General features: G+C 34.9%; 1 protein-coding gene across 8 annotated transcripts in view; it reads right to left on the bottom strand.

The window, feature by feature from the left end:
• Positions 1-21,334, bottom strand: part of GPHN (gephyrin) — a 271,571-nt gene that overhangs the window by 60,031 nt on the left and 190,206 nt on the right. For 5 of the 8 annotated variants that reach the window (XM_084207537.1, XM_084207540.1, XM_084207533.1 and 2 more), the window contains one exon: positions 12,506-12,562. The exons of the other annotated variants lie outside the window; for them this stretch is intronic. In XM_084207537.1, the coding sequence (XP_084063663.1) occupies positions 12,506-12,562 (57 nt within the window). The remainder of the gene's footprint in view (positions 1-12,505; positions 12,563-21,334) is intronic. 8 annotated transcript variants of the gene reach the window in all.

Genomic DNA, 21,334 nt, shown 5'->3' with positions numbered 1-21,334 from the left:
AATGGATAAAAACCCCTTTGCTTAAATGGACATATTTACAGTGAAATAATGGCAAGACTACCTTCAGAAAATGCAAAGGAGCCTATGCTCTAATCAAACAAAATGAAAATGACATTGATAGCTCTTTGGCTCGATCTAATTTGTTTCATAAAGGACTGCACATCTCTACCATAAGGCAAGGTGAAATGCCTTCCTGTTTTGTGGTACAAGAAGCAAGGGAGAATAATAATTAAAAATTGAAATGTGAAGTTTTGTCTAGAAACAAAAAGCAGGGAAATTTAAATTCCAGATGGTAAAGAACAGAAATTATTTATTTGCCATTTTTCTGATAAATGCAGATCTGGAAAGCATTTCACCATAACATAAATCAACAAAAAGTATTACAACTTTGTTAGGTTGAATAAATAATGTTTAGGTCAAAATCTGTAACATTAAATGAGATGCTGTTCAAAACCCTATATTATACTGCTCTCCCAAATGTTAAATAGTTTTTTTCTACTGAACTGAACTGATTAGTACTGAATGAAAGTGCAAAATGTTAATATGAAGGGATAACTTTATTTGGCAGAAGTCAAAAGCTAAGTGCCATGCACAGAGAAGGTGTAGGCTTAAGTAACATTTTGCTTGTATTTTGAATGTATGAACGAATAATTAATGTAATTTGACATTCAGCAATGGTTGAGTAAAGATAAATAGGATTTAGAGTACAAACATAGCAACATTGGTTAAAGAACTAAAAAAATTAGCTGATGTCATTAATCAAAGTTATTAATGTATACTTGCATCAGATTATTGCAATAACACACTGTCCTTCCTGATGCAACTTTGAAATTTTGCCATACTCTATTCTTATATGATAAAGAGAATTCTACAGATGTTCATAATCTTAATCCTAGACTAATCCAAATATCATGAATGAAGATAGCACTAGCAAAACTATTTTCTATGAATAAGGAAGATCACAATGTTTTCATAAATTTTTGCATTTTAATGTGCACTGAGGAAACCGTGTTTCTCTAAAAGTAAGAATTTGAATTAATTAATTTTTCTTAAGCATAAGGTGGTACTTCTAGCAAACCAAAATGCAATCTTGTAAATGGCAATTGCCAAATAGAAAGCTCTGAGTTCTTGCTCATGTTCAAAAGAAAAATACCTATAAATTCTAATTTTACTTAAAAACGTATTTTTCTATTTGCAACTGCAAAAAAAAAAAATCAAAACCACAGAAAACCAGGAGGAGGATTGTGCCAACATATTTGGAAAACCCCCAAATTATTATTTGATTGTTATTGCCTCTGTTGTGTTCATTTATTTCTTGGAAAAACATTATTTCAAATTTGAAAGAGCATCTCTGCAAAATACATGGCATTCCTAAGGCAACAAGATAGGGAATCTGAATTTAACGCAGAAATTTCTGTTCAATGGCTCAGTATATTTTTGTACCTCAGATGAAATGAACTAAGTTCTCTATCTGCTGAACTTTTACATAAAATCAGAGAAAAGAACAGGGGACCTGCTTACATTTACTCAATCTGGGCTATGTAGAACAGATTTACAACAGATATCAACAGGGAACTTAGCATCCTATACCTAAAACTGAATTCAGGTTCTATGCTGGTGGTGAACATCTCCTCCTGAATGATGTCCTGGTCATTCAGCACTGCCTTCTAGTCAAACCAGTCTAAGCAGAAGGAGAACCAATCTCTTACTTGGTTTTAATTCTGAAGAACAAGATTCAGTTATTTACAACATTTTGTAATGTACACTATAAAGGACAGTGCTAAAAATCTTCATGCAGTCTCTGCATGGTCTTCTGAAGTCAACTACCTACTGCAGAAAATAGGATTTCCTCTTGTTCTCTGAATACTGCTCCTTAATTCCCTGTACTGGTAACCCTCAATAAGATAATACAGGTCTCTGCTGTGTAATTAACAATGCTAAGCATACAATTAAATCCCATCAATCAGTATGCAGCCAATACATTTTTTCAAACCTATCTTTACAGAAATAATATTTTTTGTGGGAGAGAGAACTAACACAGTACTTTGCAGATCTTTCACAATAAAAGACATCATGTTCTAAGCACTCAATGAGGCTAAATAAAACACATGACAAGCTGTGGGCCTGAGTGCCTTCCTCTTTGAAAAACTTTATTTTTGGAAAAAAGGGAGTAGCACTGCAATAAACATTTTGCTGCCACTAGCCTTCCAACAAGCAGATCAATAGGTTTCCTTCATTACGCTTTTAGCCAAACACACAGCGCATGCAAAAGCCAGAGGACAGGGACAGAGAGGGAGAGAGAAACTGATGCTGCTAATAGAAGGTTTGAGATAGAAATGAGAATAAAAAATGGTGCCACTGCATAACACTATCTAAATGTAATTTTGTGAATAAGGAGACTATGGGCCTTTATTGAATAATCTGTCCAATTTACATTGTGAATATTTTTGAGATACAAGCTGATGTCAGAGTAGTTCTAAAAATTTAAGTGAAGCTGATTTGATTCAATATCTTAAGTGAACCATTACTATTTTAAAATAAACTATGTTTTGTGACAACTGAATAATAAGTAGATTACATATCTATACAACACATACTATACTGCACATCTCTTAAGTCATCATAAGTCCTAATTAATAATTTAACTCTTAGACAAACCATTTAGGTAGTCCTGCTAATATCTACAAAAATTATAGGCGTGAAGCCAACTGATTTCCATCAAGGATAAAAATTTTAATACACACAGTGAAATTTAAAGAGAATATAAACCTATATTTTATCATCATAACATTTTAGAGAATTAAAGCTTTACTTCTCTTGACAGAAGGAAATCTCTTTTAAAAAAAACCTCACTTCAATTGCACTGAATTGTACCAAAACCAAGACCTCATTACAGACATGCGGAATTGTAAAGGGGCTGACTGGGGCTAAGAGTGTGTATAATACTCCAATACCATAATGCCTGCAACTCAAGAAACCTCATCAGCTGACCAAATCTGGAGTTCCACTCATGCTACTGGTGGCAATAAAAAGGAATAGATGAAAAGAAGCTTTTTCTAATTATTGGACTCTAAGATGCAAAATAGCCTCTACAAGGATGTTTTCTATGAACAAAACAGGCAGCAAATTCTACCTCAAATACTTCACAATGCAGAATACACAGGTCCTGTTTGTCTTCTGCTGGAAGATCTTTTACTTCTGCAATCAAAGATGTTCTATGTGACAGGAAATCCTTGATAGAAGACTGACTTTCCTTTTTTACAATTTGAGCTCTACAAGTGCCAGTTAATCCAATTCCAGACCTTTTCTCCACAATTAAAATTGTGACAAAATTTTACAATTAATCTAATACATCTAGTTCCTAAAATGAGATTTCTGAAATAATTTATGTGAGGTTATCTCTTTCATCTTTCATTGTACTGTTGTCAGAAGGCAGGTTCAGCTGAAATCTCAGCACTGATTCCATTTATCTTGCCATTTTGTTCCAGATATCCTCTGAAGGTCCAAAGCTATCTGATGATGACTCAGATGCAGAAAATTAAGAAGCTCTAAACTTGATGCTTTAAGATTTAAATTAGGAAAATATTTTTTTGGAATAAGAACCACAGAAATATGTGTGGACACAAAAAAAACCCAACAAACCCTTGAGATCCTATCAAAAGTGTGTTTCTTTTCCCCCCCTCGGTTATGAGACATCATGTAATACACCATTACTAAGTTTCTTCTCATGATCAGAATTACTGACAGGCTTCTGGAGTTGATTTAACAATACTTCAAATTGGAAGATTTTCTGTCCTGTACTTAAGAAGTCAGATGTTTACTCATAGCAGCCTTTCCCATTTTCCAAAATAATAGAGGATAATGTTGAACATTGCTTGACATGCATCCTGATATGAAGCTGTATTTTTGAATGAAGAGCCTCTTAAAGATAGAAATTAGACTACAAATCCTTTATGGACCCCAGAGAACCTCCAATCCCTTCCTGCCTCTTCAAATAATTACAACTGCTACAGACATTTTCAGTTTCAATTGGTTTACAGCTTTGGATCTGTCAGTGGCTTGAATGTTCTGCTGAAAAACACACAGGGTGGTAGTCTGTCAGCAGAGAATTATATATCCATAATTTCTATACCTTGTGCTTTTTATATCTTGTACTGTGCATTTTGTGAGCATGAAATTCTGATCAGCTACTGCATCACAAGATCTGGCTCAGCAGACAGGCTATTTGTAGTTTAGATATGAAGATCTTGCCTTTGGACAGAGCATAAAGGATGAATTGCTTGCACAGTCTTGCAGTGCCACCTTGATACTCCAGATAGCAGATTCTTGAGCACAAATTGCAAAGCAGTGATAGTTTTGGAGAAGGCAAAAATTTTTTGGAATCTGATCAAGCAGGAGATCCATAGATGCTGACCAGTCACCAGCTGCAATATGTTGGTTTGTATTTCTCCTGAAGACAGTGATCTCTCCATAAAGCGAAGGACAAATGGCTGAAGTTCCAGGCAAAGCAAGACTCTAATTTCCCTGAAAGTGTGCCCTGGTTTGGGACAAATTTGGAAAGGAACTTCCAAAGGGATGTCTCCTAAAGGATAAAATTCAGCAGCCCGTCCCCTCATCTGTCTGGGAGAAAAAAATTTGCTCTTCTTCTCCCCCCACTTCACTCTAGGAACCAGCCTTAAAGGTACAACACTTATTTCTGGGCTAAACAGATGAATGAGGATACAATTCAGCATCATAAAGTCATCTCAGGACAAAGTGACTTATTGACCTCATCATCTATAAGAGCATGTTCATCTCTTTTGCTGATATGAACTATGAAATGCCTGTTGATCCACTCCTCTTTCCTAATTTCATATTCATATAGATATTCAGAAGAACGGAGTGAGATGTCTTCTGTCTTGAATTCATAAACACTAAACTTATTTGCTTGTTCTGGTGTTAGCTTAGAAAAAAATGGCTTTGTATGCACGTAAGTCTAATATAACTTATTTATTCCATACTGGTGCTTTCATGATAATCATGATAAAAACAGTAAGGCTTTCATATAATACAGTGATGAGGCACAATGAACTGCAGAACACATATCAGGTGCTTTTAAGAACAAGTACTTAATTATTTTTAAAACTACTCGTCTCCCAGCAAAGCCTGACAGATCTGACAGAAAAACTGGTAAGCATCTTTCTTAAGAATTGTTCTATTACATCTTTTGCCTATTCATACACTGAAACTATGAAAACCTTTTAGTACCAAGCATAAGGAAGCGCTAGGAATGATTGCTTGAGAAGCTGAAACTTTTGAGAACAAATTACACACACAATCAGTAAGGTAGGGGTCTTTCTACTTAGGGACAAAGTGATTGAGAAGGTGAGCTCTTTAGGTTTGCATTTTTTATATTGCTCTTGAATAGAACATTCAGATCAGGTCTAGAACCTGGCCTACAGTGTTAGGTAGAGCAAACTGTTAACTTTTTATGGGATCTTGTCACCTTTAAGGGATTCTTTTAAAATACAGAATAAAATACAGTAACTATACATGCTCAGACTGATTCAGTATAGCAGGAAACCTTACGTCCATCTTTTTGATACTCATCCATTTATCAATTATAATAATATGCTGAAACCTAATCTTTACACAGCAGGCCATGGAATTAATTTTACAGTATTTTATAAACTTTGTTTTATCCCATGATGTTGTGAATTCTAGTTTTTCTTTAGGTATTTCTTCTTTCTTTCCCATTCTAGTGAATTCTAGTTTATCTTTAGATATTTGTTCTTTCTTTCCCATTCTAATTACAACTGAAAGCATTTTCATTTTTGATTCTTTTTAAGATGGTACTCTACCTCATTATAGAAGACCATCATGAAGCTGATACAAAAGTATTTAAAATGGACATGCATTTTGTCAGGTAGTGACTCGAGCCAGAGCACTGGAAATTAATAATGAATTTCTGGCATCATAAACCCACCTATATCTATTCATGTAATTAGCAATCATAACCTGATGGCCATCTTTACAGAGTCCTTCCAGTTTCACTGTCTGAAAATGGGTCAGACTAACAAGTGAAGCATTTTGCAGCCTTGACATCTGTAAATTTGTTGTTTTTACTTAATGCAAGAGATAACTAAGGATGTTTTTATAATATAATTTATGCTCATATGCTACATAGTAGTTGCCTAGCTACTGGACTATACATCATGGTGGTCTCAGACTGGTACAGTGATTTTAAAACCACGCTGAACATGGTTGCAGATTGATCATGCAAAATCTGCCCCCCCAGCTGATTTTTCCCCACTTGTGCACAGTGCAATGCAAAAAAAAAGAAAAAAGTAAATAAAACCAAAAAAGTGTGATGGGTGAGCAGGTCGACTGTGTGAGAGAACACGTGCAAAGTATACCTCAGAAACACTATAGGTGGATGAGCACGAAGGGAGTCGAGCCTGGTTGTGCAGTGGGGAAAAGAAAACATTGTTAAAAAAGAAATGGTGGCACAGTAAGGGTCTCAGAAGGTTTTCTGTATAGGTGGTTCCAGCACTGAGATAGTGGCAGGGGGTTCATAAAGTTTCCATGACCAGCTATTTCAGAAATTTCAAATTTATGCCTTTTAAGGTGGAAGCTTCTTAAAAAGGGGGCGGGGGGAAGAAAGTACTCTATTTGAAAATAATTAAAACTAATGATGAATCTGGAGACAAAACTAAATTCTTGGTCCTCCAGATATCTGACAACACTATCTTTAGGACAATAAGGTATTCTAGGACAAAACTTTACTGATCTGTTTCATCTAAAACTATTACTCTTATTCTAACTCTACAAGGGATTAAATCCTATGGGTGAAAACCCATAGGAGGCTGTGAATATCTTTATGTGTTGACATACCCAAAACCAGAATTTTGACAAGGAGGTTTTTCTTCAATCTCACTGCCCTAAAAACCAGAATAACTTGCAAAGTTCAATGACTAATGGTCAGATATAGGTCAGTAGAAATCTGCAGATTATGCCCCTAAGCAATGTCATGTGTGTGATTCTTGAGGGGCTCTGTCCACTGTCAAGAGCTTTCAGTGCAAGTTAACACAAGTTAATTGGTAACCTACAGTTTTACTGATTGCTTAAGATACATTCTGCTTACACATGATAGCCATTATTCCAAACTATTAATCACTCAGACATAATTTGAGTATTAAAAGAAGACTTGCCAGTAATTTATGGAAAAATCCTTTCTTTAGGTGAAAATATTCCATGTTTCACTGTCTGAAGTAGGAGTAAAAGCAGCCTAATAAACAAGTGTAAAAAAAATGGTTCCTATGAATGTACTAAAAATCATGTCTTGATTTTTTTCTAGGGGTAAAAAAATGAATTATCAGAAGCCTTAGCAAACTTCCTTAGATTTAACAAACTGTACAGCAGTTTGGACACATTTGTGGTAAAGATGAATCCAGTAAGGATTTCTACACAGGTTATTAGTGACCACTTGCTGACTTAGGTATATGATGGACTGAGCAGAGGACATAGTATTCATACAAAGTCTCTCAAGAATATTTTTAAGTTTCAAATGTGTATTTCATATTTTTTCATTGAAATAGAAAATATCACTTCCAGGAAATTTCTACAGACACATTGGTCTGTGCTAATTAGAGTCTCCATTAAATATACAACTTCTTTTTTTCTTCCTCAAAAAGTTTTAATACTCCAAAAATATTTTTGCTCCTTTCTGGCATTCTGTATTTCATCTGCTCTTCTAGATAAAATTGCTAAGGAAATTTGAATCAGTTCACATCATCTTAAATATTCACACACACTCAGAATTTTCTTCAACTGATAAAATGTTTTCTTAAACTGAACTGAAGTGCAGAAGGATTAAGACAAAAATAGAAAATTCCTTCAACAAACACAGCAAGACTGAAAACCAGAGTTTTAAGAAATCAACTGTTTTTCTTAAACAGTCTATTTTACAATTATAGAAAAAAATAGAAAAAAGAAAGATCTTCTTCTGACAAAGCAAAAAATATTTCTGGAAATACAGGTTAAAATCTTTCTAAGAAAGGTAAGGTGTACTTTTGCTCAAAACATGAGTGCAGCTATTCACCTAAGACTTTTGGATGAGGCTCTAAGCAAGATTTTAATAAATAATGTTCAGCCATCGTTCCCATGGTTTGTCTTTCAACAGCATGGAAAAAACCACTGGCCTTGGTTTTGCAGGTGAAGATCCAAAGAAAGAATGATTAGCAAGAATGATCACAGCATGGGTTTTTTACATATTACCCACTAGATACACAGTAACAAGAATGATCAGAAACTTTGGAACTATACTCCACAAATTTTCAATGGCCTCTGAACTCCATCTGGAAAAAATGTCTTTGCAATTCATTCTGGAATAAAGGTTCCACCTTAATGGTATTGTGCAATAGCATTTTGTTTTCACTTCTGGGGCTGGCCATCAGATACTACATGCTCCCCCTCCCATATCATTCAATACTTTTGCCACACTGTAGAAGTATCAAAAACCTACATCTAAAACCCTTTCCAAAAGCAGTATGGAAAAAATGAAAATTATTTTAAAAATTTAACTATTAACAGATCCCTCATTTTTTTTTCTCCAGTTGCTCACTATTTCTTCTCTTTGATCAGTCATTTGTATATTGTCTTTTAAAATGCTCTTATCTAGAACATCCATTATTCCTGCATGAATCAGAGGAGCAGTGACAAAGCAGCAAATTTTAGCAATCTGTTCTGCTTGTTTTAGGAAACTTAGAGGCACATGCAGAATATATGGAATATTTCTTTATTTACTTACTTACATTCCTGACTGACTGAGTTCCATCATGGAGGATATGGTCATGAAATAACAGATAAAGTGGCACAGAGGAACAGGACAATTTCATGACAACTCATGTTGTCATGCTGCCATGGCCAACGTAGTCACAGCTTTTAGTTTGAAATCTTTCCCCATGTCATATTCTGTGAAATAATGTATGATTGGAGCATCTCTTTTGTAGTACCATGTTTAGTGGCTTTTTTTTTTTCTGGATTTACATTTATTTTTAAGTACTGAATCAGGAATTTAACAATAAGTAGTTTAAAATAACTTTCTTTGTCTTGATTGTGAGTTATCACTGAGTCTAAAATATGACCGTTTCCTCCCAAAACTTGATTCCTGAAAGATTTTCCAGGATAAAGATATCAGATAAAGGATAAAGATATCCTTTAATCAAATTTATTTTACAGGAAATGGCAAAATATTAGCAGCTCAATTTCCTTGCATTTGACTTGCAAAAGACTATAAACTCAAGAATTTCTACTTGACAATGAGCAGTAATCAACTGTATGTCAGATACAAAGCTGTATATGTAAAAGCACCCAAAAGGGGCAAAAATGATCAAATCAATTTCATTACAAAAATTATCTTGTACTGTATAACCTTAGTGGATTATGCATTAGAATGATAGTTCTGAGGATGACAACAATCATAGTGTATGGAAGACACAGAGGACATGAATCTAAAGAAATTACTGAGACACCCTTCAGTGGATGGATGTGCAAAGGGATAAAGTGTTATTAACTTTCACATTTACTCTGCTACCAACTTTTTCCTAATTTTCATTTTATGCAAAATACATGGCTTAAAGACATTTCTATATAGAATTGCTGAAAAGCTATTCTTAATTTATGAGGTGAACTACTAAACAAGAGGTACTGTATTGTTATATTGGATTTGACTTGCTTTATTAAATATTTCTGTGAAAATTGGGTGAGTTTTATAGGGTGTCATGACTGATATACTAGATCCTAATTCTTTTTTCGCAACTTTTTTTTTCTTTAAAGAACAAATGTGACACAGAAGAAACATGTTGCTGTATTTTCTGCATTAGTCTGCTAAAAAACAAGCAACAAAATTTGCATAGCTGTCATTCAACCAAATATTGACCTATTTTGTGAGATAAAACAGGGACCCAAAAAGATTAATGGCAAAGACAGAGGTACATGTGAACATATATGCTTTTGGGTTACCTTGTATCAGCCACAGTTTTTGGTTCAGGTAAGACTATCACTGGCAGAAGGTATTTTTATTTTTTAAATTAAGGCTATCTGTTTTATTCCTTGCTAAGTTTAATATTCAGGAAACTTTTAGATATTCAACTTCGATTTTGGAAAGGGATTTTCTTTTTGTTTCTGTAAAGTCAAGCAGTTTGATTAACACTCATTAAAATGCAGTAAGATATTCTTTACAAGAAACTCTGTCAATCAGGTCAGGTTTCTCACATACATTAAAATGAAACGCCGGCTAGAAAAGAAAGAAAACACAAAGGAAGAAATAGAGAGAGAAAGGAAAAAGATGGGGATGAGAGGACAAACCAATCAGATTTGGTGTTACCAGCCAGTAGAGGCTTTTTAAAAAATCAGATCACCGAGTGAAATTGTACATTTACTTGGAGAGAGCATCCTTTGACTTTGCCTTCTGGGTGCTCTCTAGCTCCTCCAGCTTTCAATGGAGCTACATGTAAACATCAGAAAATGAATTGAAAAAGCAACCTGCTCTCTTGTCACAGTTGTTTTTCCTTCATTTTTCTTTTGCTCTTTGTTTTTGTGTTTTATTTTGTTTTTAATAAACCACAGCATAATGCATTTCTCACTGCCTTTGCCAAAACATTTCAAGATATCAAAGTGCTTTGAACAACACAGACATACAAGGCTCAGTCAACTTGGTATCTGGAAGCAAGGTATATTTGCTTAACATGGCTCTTTTTCACTACAGGCAAAAAAAAGAAAAATCAAGGGAACTATAAAGCTACTGAATCTCTCCTACATTGTTAGTTTTTTTTTTTCCCTTGCTTATTTATTAGTAAGGCTGTGTTCTAGAATTTATTTCCATTAAAAGAATTTTTATGGAAAATATTTTATTTAATAAAATACATTTTATTTTATTAAAATATAATATTTTAAATTTTTTCTATTTCTGTAAAATGAATATTTTCATGCTTGGGATTGTCAATTAGGACTTCCCATTTTCTACAAGGAAGATTTTCTGTCTACATATATATTTTAGGTCATGACATTATATCACATAAAGAAATATTAATCCAAAATGAGCTATCAGTGGGTCTTCATAATAACAGGTGAAACCCACAATCTAAATAAGCTACATCTTCTGCATAGGTGCATGCATTATGCATCTAGATCTGTATGTGATGACTGATGTCTCAAAATGCACGGTCACTGCAATCACGCACAGAATTTTCAAACATAGCACAGAAACTGTGGCTGTCTTGTATTTTTATCCATGTGAATTCATTGGTCCTGAATGTCTTCCCCTCAAAGAGTCTCATTCATGTACACTGCTCTTCTCATCTCCACTGTAATTAAAACCTCTTCCCAAAACACAAGATAAAAAGATAAAGCCTCACAGACAGTGAGGAATGCTACAGATGCCTCGAGCTAGAACTTGCATAAACAAGTAGCAACTGCTTCTTTTTCTATGCTAAGATCAATTTAAATGGAGGCATTACTGGAAAGAGGTGCATAATTAATCCTTTCCCTCCCCTTCTTTGTGCTCAGTGAAATAACATTTTCACAAAGAGCAGCTGTAGAACAGTGTTAGAGAACAGAGAGGATGGCTTGTCCTGGAACAAATGCAATACACTTACATACAAAACCAAAACCAAAGATCATAAACCAAGAAGACAGCAAAAGCAAGGAGAATACAGAAGAAAAAAAATAATTAGTTGTTGAGAAAGTGCTAAAAGGAAACAAAGTAGGAAAAAAGTGAAAAACTTGATAGCTGAAATAGAGGCAACTCTTGAGATCAAAATGAGTTGGACTGCATATGATCAGCCTCTTGGTTCAAAACCATTTATCAAGGTGTAACACTGTATGGTGAGTACTGGTTTAGATATCTGCCTGTTCTGTTAAGCAATCTAAATATTTGTGTATGTTTATACAAACATTAAAAGGCAGAAGATACTAACTATCAGCAAAAAGTGGCTCCATTCTTATTGGTCTCCTGTGACTATCTTTCATTTGATCTTTACTTTGATTTTTTTTCTAATTTAAAGGCTATATATACATATATCTGAGATATTCAACTGTCTTGAAATGATCTGTTGCAGTATTAAATGCAAAAAGTGTGAATACTTTAAAAGTTTAATTATGTTTCAAGATGGGAAGCAGTAGTTTGAAGATGAGTAAATCACTTCTCTATGTAACAGGCAGATCAGAGAAGTGGTTTAATCATGACCACCAAATTACAGGCACTTTAAAAAGGTTGTTACTATTTCTCACTTCTAGAGACACCCAAAGCTACCTAACTGGCAGCCTGCCTTCAACAGGTTGTTCTATGTGTAGCACAGAAACAAACAAAATGTGACCCAACAGCAATAAGAATACTGAAATAAAAATGATGTGATGGTGAGAAATGGAAAAGCCCCTTCCCTCCCTCCCCACACCTCCCCCTTCAAAAGGAAAAGTGTAGGCTATAGAAGAAAACTTGCAAAATAAATGTTAGAAACATATTTACTTTGAGGGATCCAACTCTACTAGCAACTCCTTTGCTTTCATCCGGCCGTCTAATTTGCTACAATGAGGGAAGATGGGTAAAAAAGACAGAAGAATAAAGAAAAAGTGAACTTAAAAAAATTTCCACACAATCAGTTAGCAGTACATGCAAGACATCAATTTGACTCTCTGAGACACCTCTAGAGGACAAAGACACAGACTCTAATTTCTGGAATAAATGACGCTTTATCATGGCATTTCAAACTTGCTCAGTATCTTACCAATCTGGCACATTTGTTACATGCTGACTAACATTCACTAACGTTTCTGAAAGAATACATGTTACTTATCTGATTTGGATATTAAGAATAATGAAATTCTACAACTCTAACTGAAGAAAAAACCCCTCTATACCTTCTATAAATCGTATGAGCAAAGTATGCTATAACTGGGAGCCTGCAAGTATCATGACTGATACCTGACAGAATGCAATACAGATTCCTATTGACCCAGGCCTAGAGATTTCAGCCACTGCTATCAAGATTCCCAGTTAAAAATTATGCTGCCCAACCAGAAAATTTTAATGCCAGACCAATATTAGATTTTTATTGTAAATATTTAAATATCTGTGTATATGACCCCCAACATTTCCTATCTGATTACTTTTCCTTTATTATATATGGTTTTTCCTAGACGATGCAGAGGATGGAAGAAACAAATGAGTAGCTGCTCAAAAGGCTTCATATTTTTAGAAGCATGCAAAATAAAACATTCATTTACAGCAAAAGTTATTTTCAGAATTTCTTAATCTGGTAAATATACCTCTTCTACCAGTAAAGTGAACATGTGTCATTTGAAGCAGAGAGGAAGAAGACAATAAAAATTACTTTAGTGACAACCTACTAGTCTGAGCCAAGACTGAACTGAAAGTTCTTATTATCTTAACTAAAACAAAATCCCACACAACTGAGGTGAACCTTTTCAAATCACAGTAACTTTAAGAAATCTTTAAGAAATCTCAGCAAGGAAGCCAAAGATTGAATGAACCATGGAAATTCAACTACGCATTATGCTCTCTGGAGCACAGTAGCAAGGCACAAGTTAAATTGTCCTCTTTGTCTTTGCCTAACCCACGCATAACAGAGAAATTCCTCTTCAAAAAACAGTCAGCTGAGTGTTTTGGTTTTTTACTTGTATTTGATTCTCAAGAAAACAACATCTTAATTTAAGTATTTAATTCTGATAGGATGTCCATTACCAAAATACACTGGAAACATTTATGTTAATTTTTGCTTTCCTTCCCTGGTCTTATGGCATTAAAATAGCATCCAGTTTGAACTCTCAAGTGAAACACTGTCACTATGGCTATCATGGGACTCCAAGAAAATCTCCAATCAATACCAGTATACAGACTAGAAGAAGAAATAGTCATTCTTAAATAAACTATGTCTCCTTTAGAAGACAAATTGAATTAAAATATATGCAGTTGTAACTGAGTTACTACACATTAGCTTTGTATTTCCTAATTGAGGAAAAAAAGAGCAACTCAATTTGGAAAAAGATCCTTATCTGAACAAAAAACCATTGTGAGTTAGAGCAAAGATGCTTTCCCCAGCATCCTGGTTAGGTACTACCATCCCAATAATAAGACATAATCTAGTAGAACTCCAATTCATTTCATCAATTTGAAACTTTTGAATGAATAATAAATTTAGGTTTGTTTGGAAAATGAGAAATAGAAAAAAATAAATGCTTGTAATCTCACATAATGACATGGAACTAGGGCATTAAGAAAAGTGCTACACAACACAAACTTGAGGAAAAGTTGTAACAGCAATATGCACTGCCCTTAAGGGAAAAAGCTTTTCTTGCATTACTCACCAATTGTGGCTGCTCAAGTTGTTCTGAAGGTTTAGGATTCAATTAGATATGAGACTGGAGATATTACAGGTGCATATATCTAATATTATTTCATTTTTCTCTCATCAAAATAGATGCAGAAATACATACACAATGTGTACACTGTGAGCAATGAAGTTCTAAATGCTTGCATATATAAATTACAAGGAGACAGACTAAGTTAAAGTCTTGCTTTACATCCATGGCACAGTTAATATACATGACAGCATGTTTTCTACAGGAACATTGCAGAGTGCAACTTGAATGCTTCTCAAGGGACAAATCAGAATTCCATGAGTATTGCACAAACAATACCACATCTGTTCTGGGAATTAAATAGGGTATTACCAAGAAGGCAAGGGACAGCAGGAATAAAAACCTATATCTTTCTCATGGTGAATACCACAGAAAGGAATTCAGGTGTATCCTTATCTTTCTCTGGTCAACTGTAGGAAGACCTAGAAGTTATAATTCAGAAAATGGCATGGATTATACATCCTTTGGTTTTCAGCAACTCAGCTAACACAAGAAGCCCATGACAGATGAACATTGGTAAATAGAAAAGATTATGATGAAAAATGTGTGTAAGTGATTTAAACCAAAAGTATCTGTACCACAACATAAGCTAAATAAGTGGATTAAAAGATGAGACAGGATCAACACCAAGTAGTTATGGGAAAAATGTTACCCAAAAATCCTAAGGGTTTGAAGGTGACAAAGGTTTTGAAGGGTCTGAAGGTGACAAGATACTTCATGTAAAGAAGGAAGAACGGTGCTGTGTAGGGAACATTCCAGGAAACTAGGAGAGTGTAATGCACTGACAGTTCAGAAATGCATTATGTTTACATCCTATTCTTATTCTTACTCAATGAAGTAACAGCAGGAGCTAATAGCTAAAAATTAGCTACAGCTATCCCTATCTTTATATCTGTAGAACAAGGTGGAGTTACAGATGGAGCAGAATGAGATAGGAAACCAGTCGAAGAAAACTTAGGAAGCAAGGAAACCAGAACCAAAGAATGAGCAAAGAGGAATGCTCAAATATGGTTAGTGGATTTGTTAGAAGATGAGAGAACAGAAAATGATTTCTAAGCAGAAGTCTCACATATGGTTTCAGTGGTTTTCCACTACCTTCTAGTTATTAGAGCACATGAGAATTGAAGTTATCTTCATCCTTGATTTACTCCAGAAAACAGAATTTAGAAGACCTAACCTTAAATAGATATCTAATGTATCTAATCTATCATTCATACTTGTCATAAAGGAAGAACAGCTCTGAACAATTACCTAATCTGTGACTCTGCTGGATTTATTGAAAGGAAGAGTTCCACAACAGAGAAATAGCCTCAAACATTTAACACTATCCATCTTAGATTCCTTCTCCTTTCTGATAAGGCATTCTATTTGTGCTGCCCTAAAGTTTTCCTGCTTACATTCCAACTAAGAAACTGGAATTTTGCAGGACTCAAGTCTTTCAGAAAAGTGTTTTCCCATCCACATTCAACAAAAAGCCAAACTCTGTCAGACTCTTTTCCAAAATCAACATATGAATAGTTCATAATGACAACATCTTTTTGATTTGATTAAATTACTTAATTCTGAAATGGAATAAATGCAAAACTCTCAATAGAAATTTTTTACAGCAATAGTTTAAAAAGTTGTCAAGTACCTTATTGGATGATCTAGGCACGCAATGGTGGAATTATGATAATCAAAAGTAAGAGATTATACTACACAGCATCCAAATCAAGTTCAGATTATTTGCTGTACACATACGAAAAACATAACTGTTCTCCCACTTGACTACTGCTGCAGAGATCAAAAATGAATGGTGAATAAAGAAAACTATTATTATTATTACTTGTGCAACATCATGGAGTCTGCAAAGAGATGTTTTGGCAGGTATGTTATACCACATATCCCTGACAACTTGTGATGACAAGCACTTCCTGTTTCCTTCCACAAACATAGTCCTTGTCAGTTTCTAGCAATCTTTCTTGCCTCTTATTGCATTTAGCTGGAAGTTCCTTTGTGCTTCTAACCTAGCTGCCTTGGGGAATGTGCAGTGCAATGGAGTGAATCGCCTCTGCTGCATACGAAATCATGAAACTTGCTTGCATCATATTTGTCAATGTGAGTCCACATGCTGTTATGAAATATTTTATGAAGTTGTACATTCCATGAGAAAATAAGACCTTCCTTGGTTTTTTTTTTTTCAATTTTACTGTCACTATTTGCTTCCAGTTACTGTTTTATCTCAAAGGGCAGGGCATCGTGCTGAGAAAAGGATGATAAATTTTGGAAATCTAGAACAAAACTGCACATGTGATGCTCCTACTTTTGTTCACTTCCTTCAGCAGAATTCCACAATATGCCCTGAAATTGCTTTTATTTTTTTTTACCATCAAGGGCCATTCAACTAATCAAGAAAAAATATGGAAGAAAAACAATAGGATAAGCTCCAGCCCAGCTTAAAGAGGTGTTTTGTGATTCAGTGAAAAGGTAGGTGGATGTATTAAAAAAAATATGAAAATGATCCTAAAGATAAATGCATTAAAAAGATAAAAACATTAAACCAATACCAGAAGAGAAATTAAATATGAGTCAGCATATATTCAAACAGCCCCCACATGAAGGGGCTCTGAAAGAATACAACATATAAAGAACAGGGATATTTAGAGGCCATCAGGAATTTGTTATCAAAAGCTTGGAGATTTCTCCAGCTGATAAAGTGCATTCAACAAGAGAAGGAGGTCCAGTTGACAAAGAGAAACTACAAAAGCTATACTATGCATGTTATTATACCATTATGTTTCAAATAAATGTTCTTGAAATCTCTCACACAAGTTCTCACAGAGTTCATATAAACAGAGAAACATATCTCAAGTAACTCAACTGGCAATGATTTCACATCAGTTGGCCAGGAACAAAAAAATCTTATGTATTGGCCAGATCACATAAGGGAACTGAATAGAAAGGAGATTTAAACTTATGAAAACGGAAAATACATTTTCTGACCCTAAAGAATGTTAATTGAGTTCAAGGTATGCAACAAACTGAAAAGAAGTGAAGGGTAATGACATCCAAGTAAGGAAAAAAAAGAAAGAAACTGTAAATATGTCAAGAAGTAATTTTAATTAGTGAAGTAATTACATACTACTTCTGAACCACTTTGATGGTGGGCACAGTGACTGTCAACTTCCAAATATTATATAAGACAATATTGGTCTAGGTGGCATGATTTACAACCCTTACTTGCCTAATCAAGAATAGAAAATTCTTACAGAAATTCAAACTTCAACTTGAATTCTCTCCGCTGATAAGAACGATGTTCTACATCAAGTGAGCAGTTTCTACTGCTAACAAAGAGCTTAATACATTTTTAATGCAGCAGCAAATCAATTTAAGTTAAAAAATGCATTATGTATAACTTTAACATCCATGCATAAAAAATAGATTTGCACTTGAAAGTATTTTTACTTCTGCGGTTTTATGGCAAATAAACACCAATTAGAGGGGGCTTCTTAAATAAATGGGGAATATTTCAAACAAAGGGAATACAGGCTCCTATCACAATGACATAAATTCTCAACCAATAAACATATTCATGTCTGTGCATTATACCACAGTTTGGCATAAAAGTTTTATTAAGGTTGCTGCACTTCTTGATAACATTAAACCTTTAATGTTAAACAAAAATGTAATGTATGTGAATACTAATGAATGCCAGTAAAACATCATTGATCATATCAAATTTTTTCACACTACCCACAATTTTTTTTTTCCCCAAATGGGCATTACTACTCACACTGTTGCATGTGCAGATGTATGAACAACACAGTGCAGGTGGAACAAGCAGTGGTAAAAAGTACAGCAGTTTTCTTACTGTTCCCAAACTTGTATCATGACTAGATTGAATGCTCTGTTAACACACATAATGGCAAAGATAATTTAACCATGTCCTTACACAAGAGACTTTGTACACTGGTAATTTTACACCAACATTTGTCAGTTCTTTAAAAATATCTCTTGACTTCAGTGAAATTTAATATTCAGAAATAAAACCTAAAAGTTGATAGGTAAATGTGCAGCCAGGGCAAGACAGACTACAATAAATACAAACATTACCTAGTGTGCCTCTATTTGCAGTGACTTAAAGTCCTAAATCTCATTCAAACTAGAGATCTGGGCAAATGAGAGCTTGGTCCTTACTGTCACTATAAAGTGAACAGTTGGACAACTCTCCTGTCACACAGCTGAAGTTTTGTAAATCCTTCAACCTCCTCAACTCTGCCTTTCAGACACTTCTTCCTGACCACAGCCCTTCCTTCTCTCATAATGCTATTGCTCCCTCCTGGATCCAAGCTACTTCCTACTCTTCTTCAAACACTCTAAGTCCTGAAGCCTCATCACTCAAGAGCCACAAATATTGCTTTGGCCTACAGCAGACCTTTACCATTCAACCTTTACATCCAATTTCTCCTCAATTCAATACTTTCAATCCTTTCATTTCAGACCCATTTGATAATTTTTTCACTCTCTGCTGGCACATTTTGCTCCTCACCTACGCCTGCAGCCTCTGTGATTCTGTAGCTTCCCTACAAAAGAAAGCAGAATTCACACCTCACACTCCTGGTAGAGTTTTTCAAAACCCAAACACCCATCTCTTAAATCAGAAATCTGTCTTGGCAAGAAGGAAAGGTCATATTTAGGGCAAAAATAAAAACATTCTAGTCCTGAGTGGGGAAATTCTGTATTCTTTATATATATCTTTTCCAAACTGACAATTCACTTCTGAGTGTGCTATTTTGCCTTGCTGTCCTGAGCTGAACTTAAGTTTTAAAAGCTGCAGCAGATACAGGGTTATAGCACATACAGAGGTAGACACAGTTCTTTAAACACTTTTAGACATTAAGCTAGCTCCTATCAAAAATACCTTCATGGTCACAGAGAAAACTGTTGCACCATTAAGTCACTTAGAAGTGACCTGATGATGGGACAGGTAAAGCAAACCAGCTCTCTGGTAGGGTTATAAAGCAAATATCTGCTCTCTTTGACCACTTCCAGCACCAAAATCAAGGGAGAGATGTGAGCATTGGGGCTCAGTGTCACAAGGAACCTTTCTGAAAACAGATGGGGCAGTGGGACTTCAAAGGGAAGAGGACAAGCACCTTTAAGGTTTCTTTTCAAATATCTCCAACAGCCTGTATTTTATCCTTTTAGACAGGGCTGTGTGTAAACATGTCTTGTCACATGTATTTCCTCACACTTATACATCCTGAGGAGTTCAACAATCAAAGAGGAAGGGAAGGGCTGGTAAGGATATTGGAAAAGGGTGTACCCACTAAAGCCACAGGAAACAATTAAAGCAGTGAGAGAACAATATCAGAAGATTAAATTAAGGTGGAAAGACCTGGTGTGCAATTCACTTTGCAGAAGCTTAAAACAATATGACCTTTAAGTGGCCAAGCACTAACAATACCCTGGGAAATGGCCAAGGTCAATCTTTGTCCACACTAACAGTGCTGGTGAGTGGAACCACTGTCCAATGCTGCTGTCTGCAAACTTCATAAAGCAAACACCATGCTGCAAAGGACTGCCATGCAAACATGTAAGAACTCCTTGCTCCTCACATTTTGAAAAACTATATATAAAAGAAAAAAAAAGGAGCCTTAAGAAATAAACTGCATTGGGTGGTGCAGATTTGAAAAAAAGCCAGCAGCTGCTTTGAAATCTTGCCAAACCTGTTACTGTTTCTTCCAGAACGATTTCCATAAATCTACTGTGAGGTTATCAAGTGGGAGGCCCTGTTTCCAACACAGGCATTGGGGAGAAATATGTTCCAACTGTAAGTGCTTTGAATGTCTCACCTTATGGATTCCTGTTTTCTCATAGCCCTTTTCCATATAGACTTTCTCTACTATTGCTAGTTTAAATAAAAAACAACATACTGAAATGTATGAAGGTTTCAGTAAAGGTAAATATCAATAAATGCCTACAGAAATTCATATCCAATAATGTGCAATGATGGTGTGGAAGCAATCAGAAATAGAAAAAACCACTTCCTTTCCTTTCAAAGAAGTAAATATACTGTTGAAAACTAATTGAAGAAATGAAATTCTACCCTACTCATAAATGCCCCTTATAAAGAGATAATATACATTTCTCCTTTTAAAATGAAACTAAATTGGTGAGCAAATTAGGGGTAATTAATTTCAGCATGTAAGTCTTTGGAATGAGTTTGTTTTAAAGGACAAAAATGAGGGAACTTGACTTAAATAATTAATGAAAATAAAATCTAAAAACTTTTACATATCCATTTTGTCTGGCTGAGGAAAGAATACAAGAAAGGATTGGCCTATTTAAGTTAAAAGGCAAAAAGGCAACTGAGTGTAGACTGACCAATGAGATAGTGAGATTATAAAACAAGGCTTGAGAAAGCTGTGCAGAAGGGAAAACCTATTTTTAGTTTGCTGATCTTTGATGGTATCACATATTTTAATGTTAAATAATATTAGATATTGCTCAAAATAGGAGTTAAGATCATAGAACCAGTAGGTGCCGTTTACTTTCAACTCCTCTATTTCCTAAAACCCTTTCCAAAGGTGAAAATGGACTTCAGAAACTATTTGTACACTTGCTAAAGAGCCTGCCACTTGAAGGGAATGGCATATTTACATCATGAGAAAAGCAATATCTGTGCTTCAGATTCTTGCTTCTCTCTCACATCTTGCATCAGACAGATGTTACTTCTGCAATGAAACCAGCAAACTTTTACAACAGATGATACATGAATCATTGGAACATGCACACCTTGAAAGAGCTTTCTTAGTCTAAATATCAGTTTTGGCTCCTAGGAACACATAACTGCCTGCTGCTTGACTACCTTCAGTTGCCTGTTGTGCTGGCTTTGGCTGGGGTACAGATAATTTTCTTCACAATAGCTGGCACA

This window comes from Fringilla coelebs (genome assembly GCF_963513975.1).
Source record: "Fringilla coelebs genome assembly, chromosome: 6".
NCBI lineage: Eukaryota > Metazoa > Chordata > Aves > Passeriformes > Fringillidae > Fringilla > Fringilla coelebs.
The sequence above is the reverse complement of the archived record's forward strand: the minus strand, read 5'-3'. Positions and strand labels throughout refer to the sequence as shown.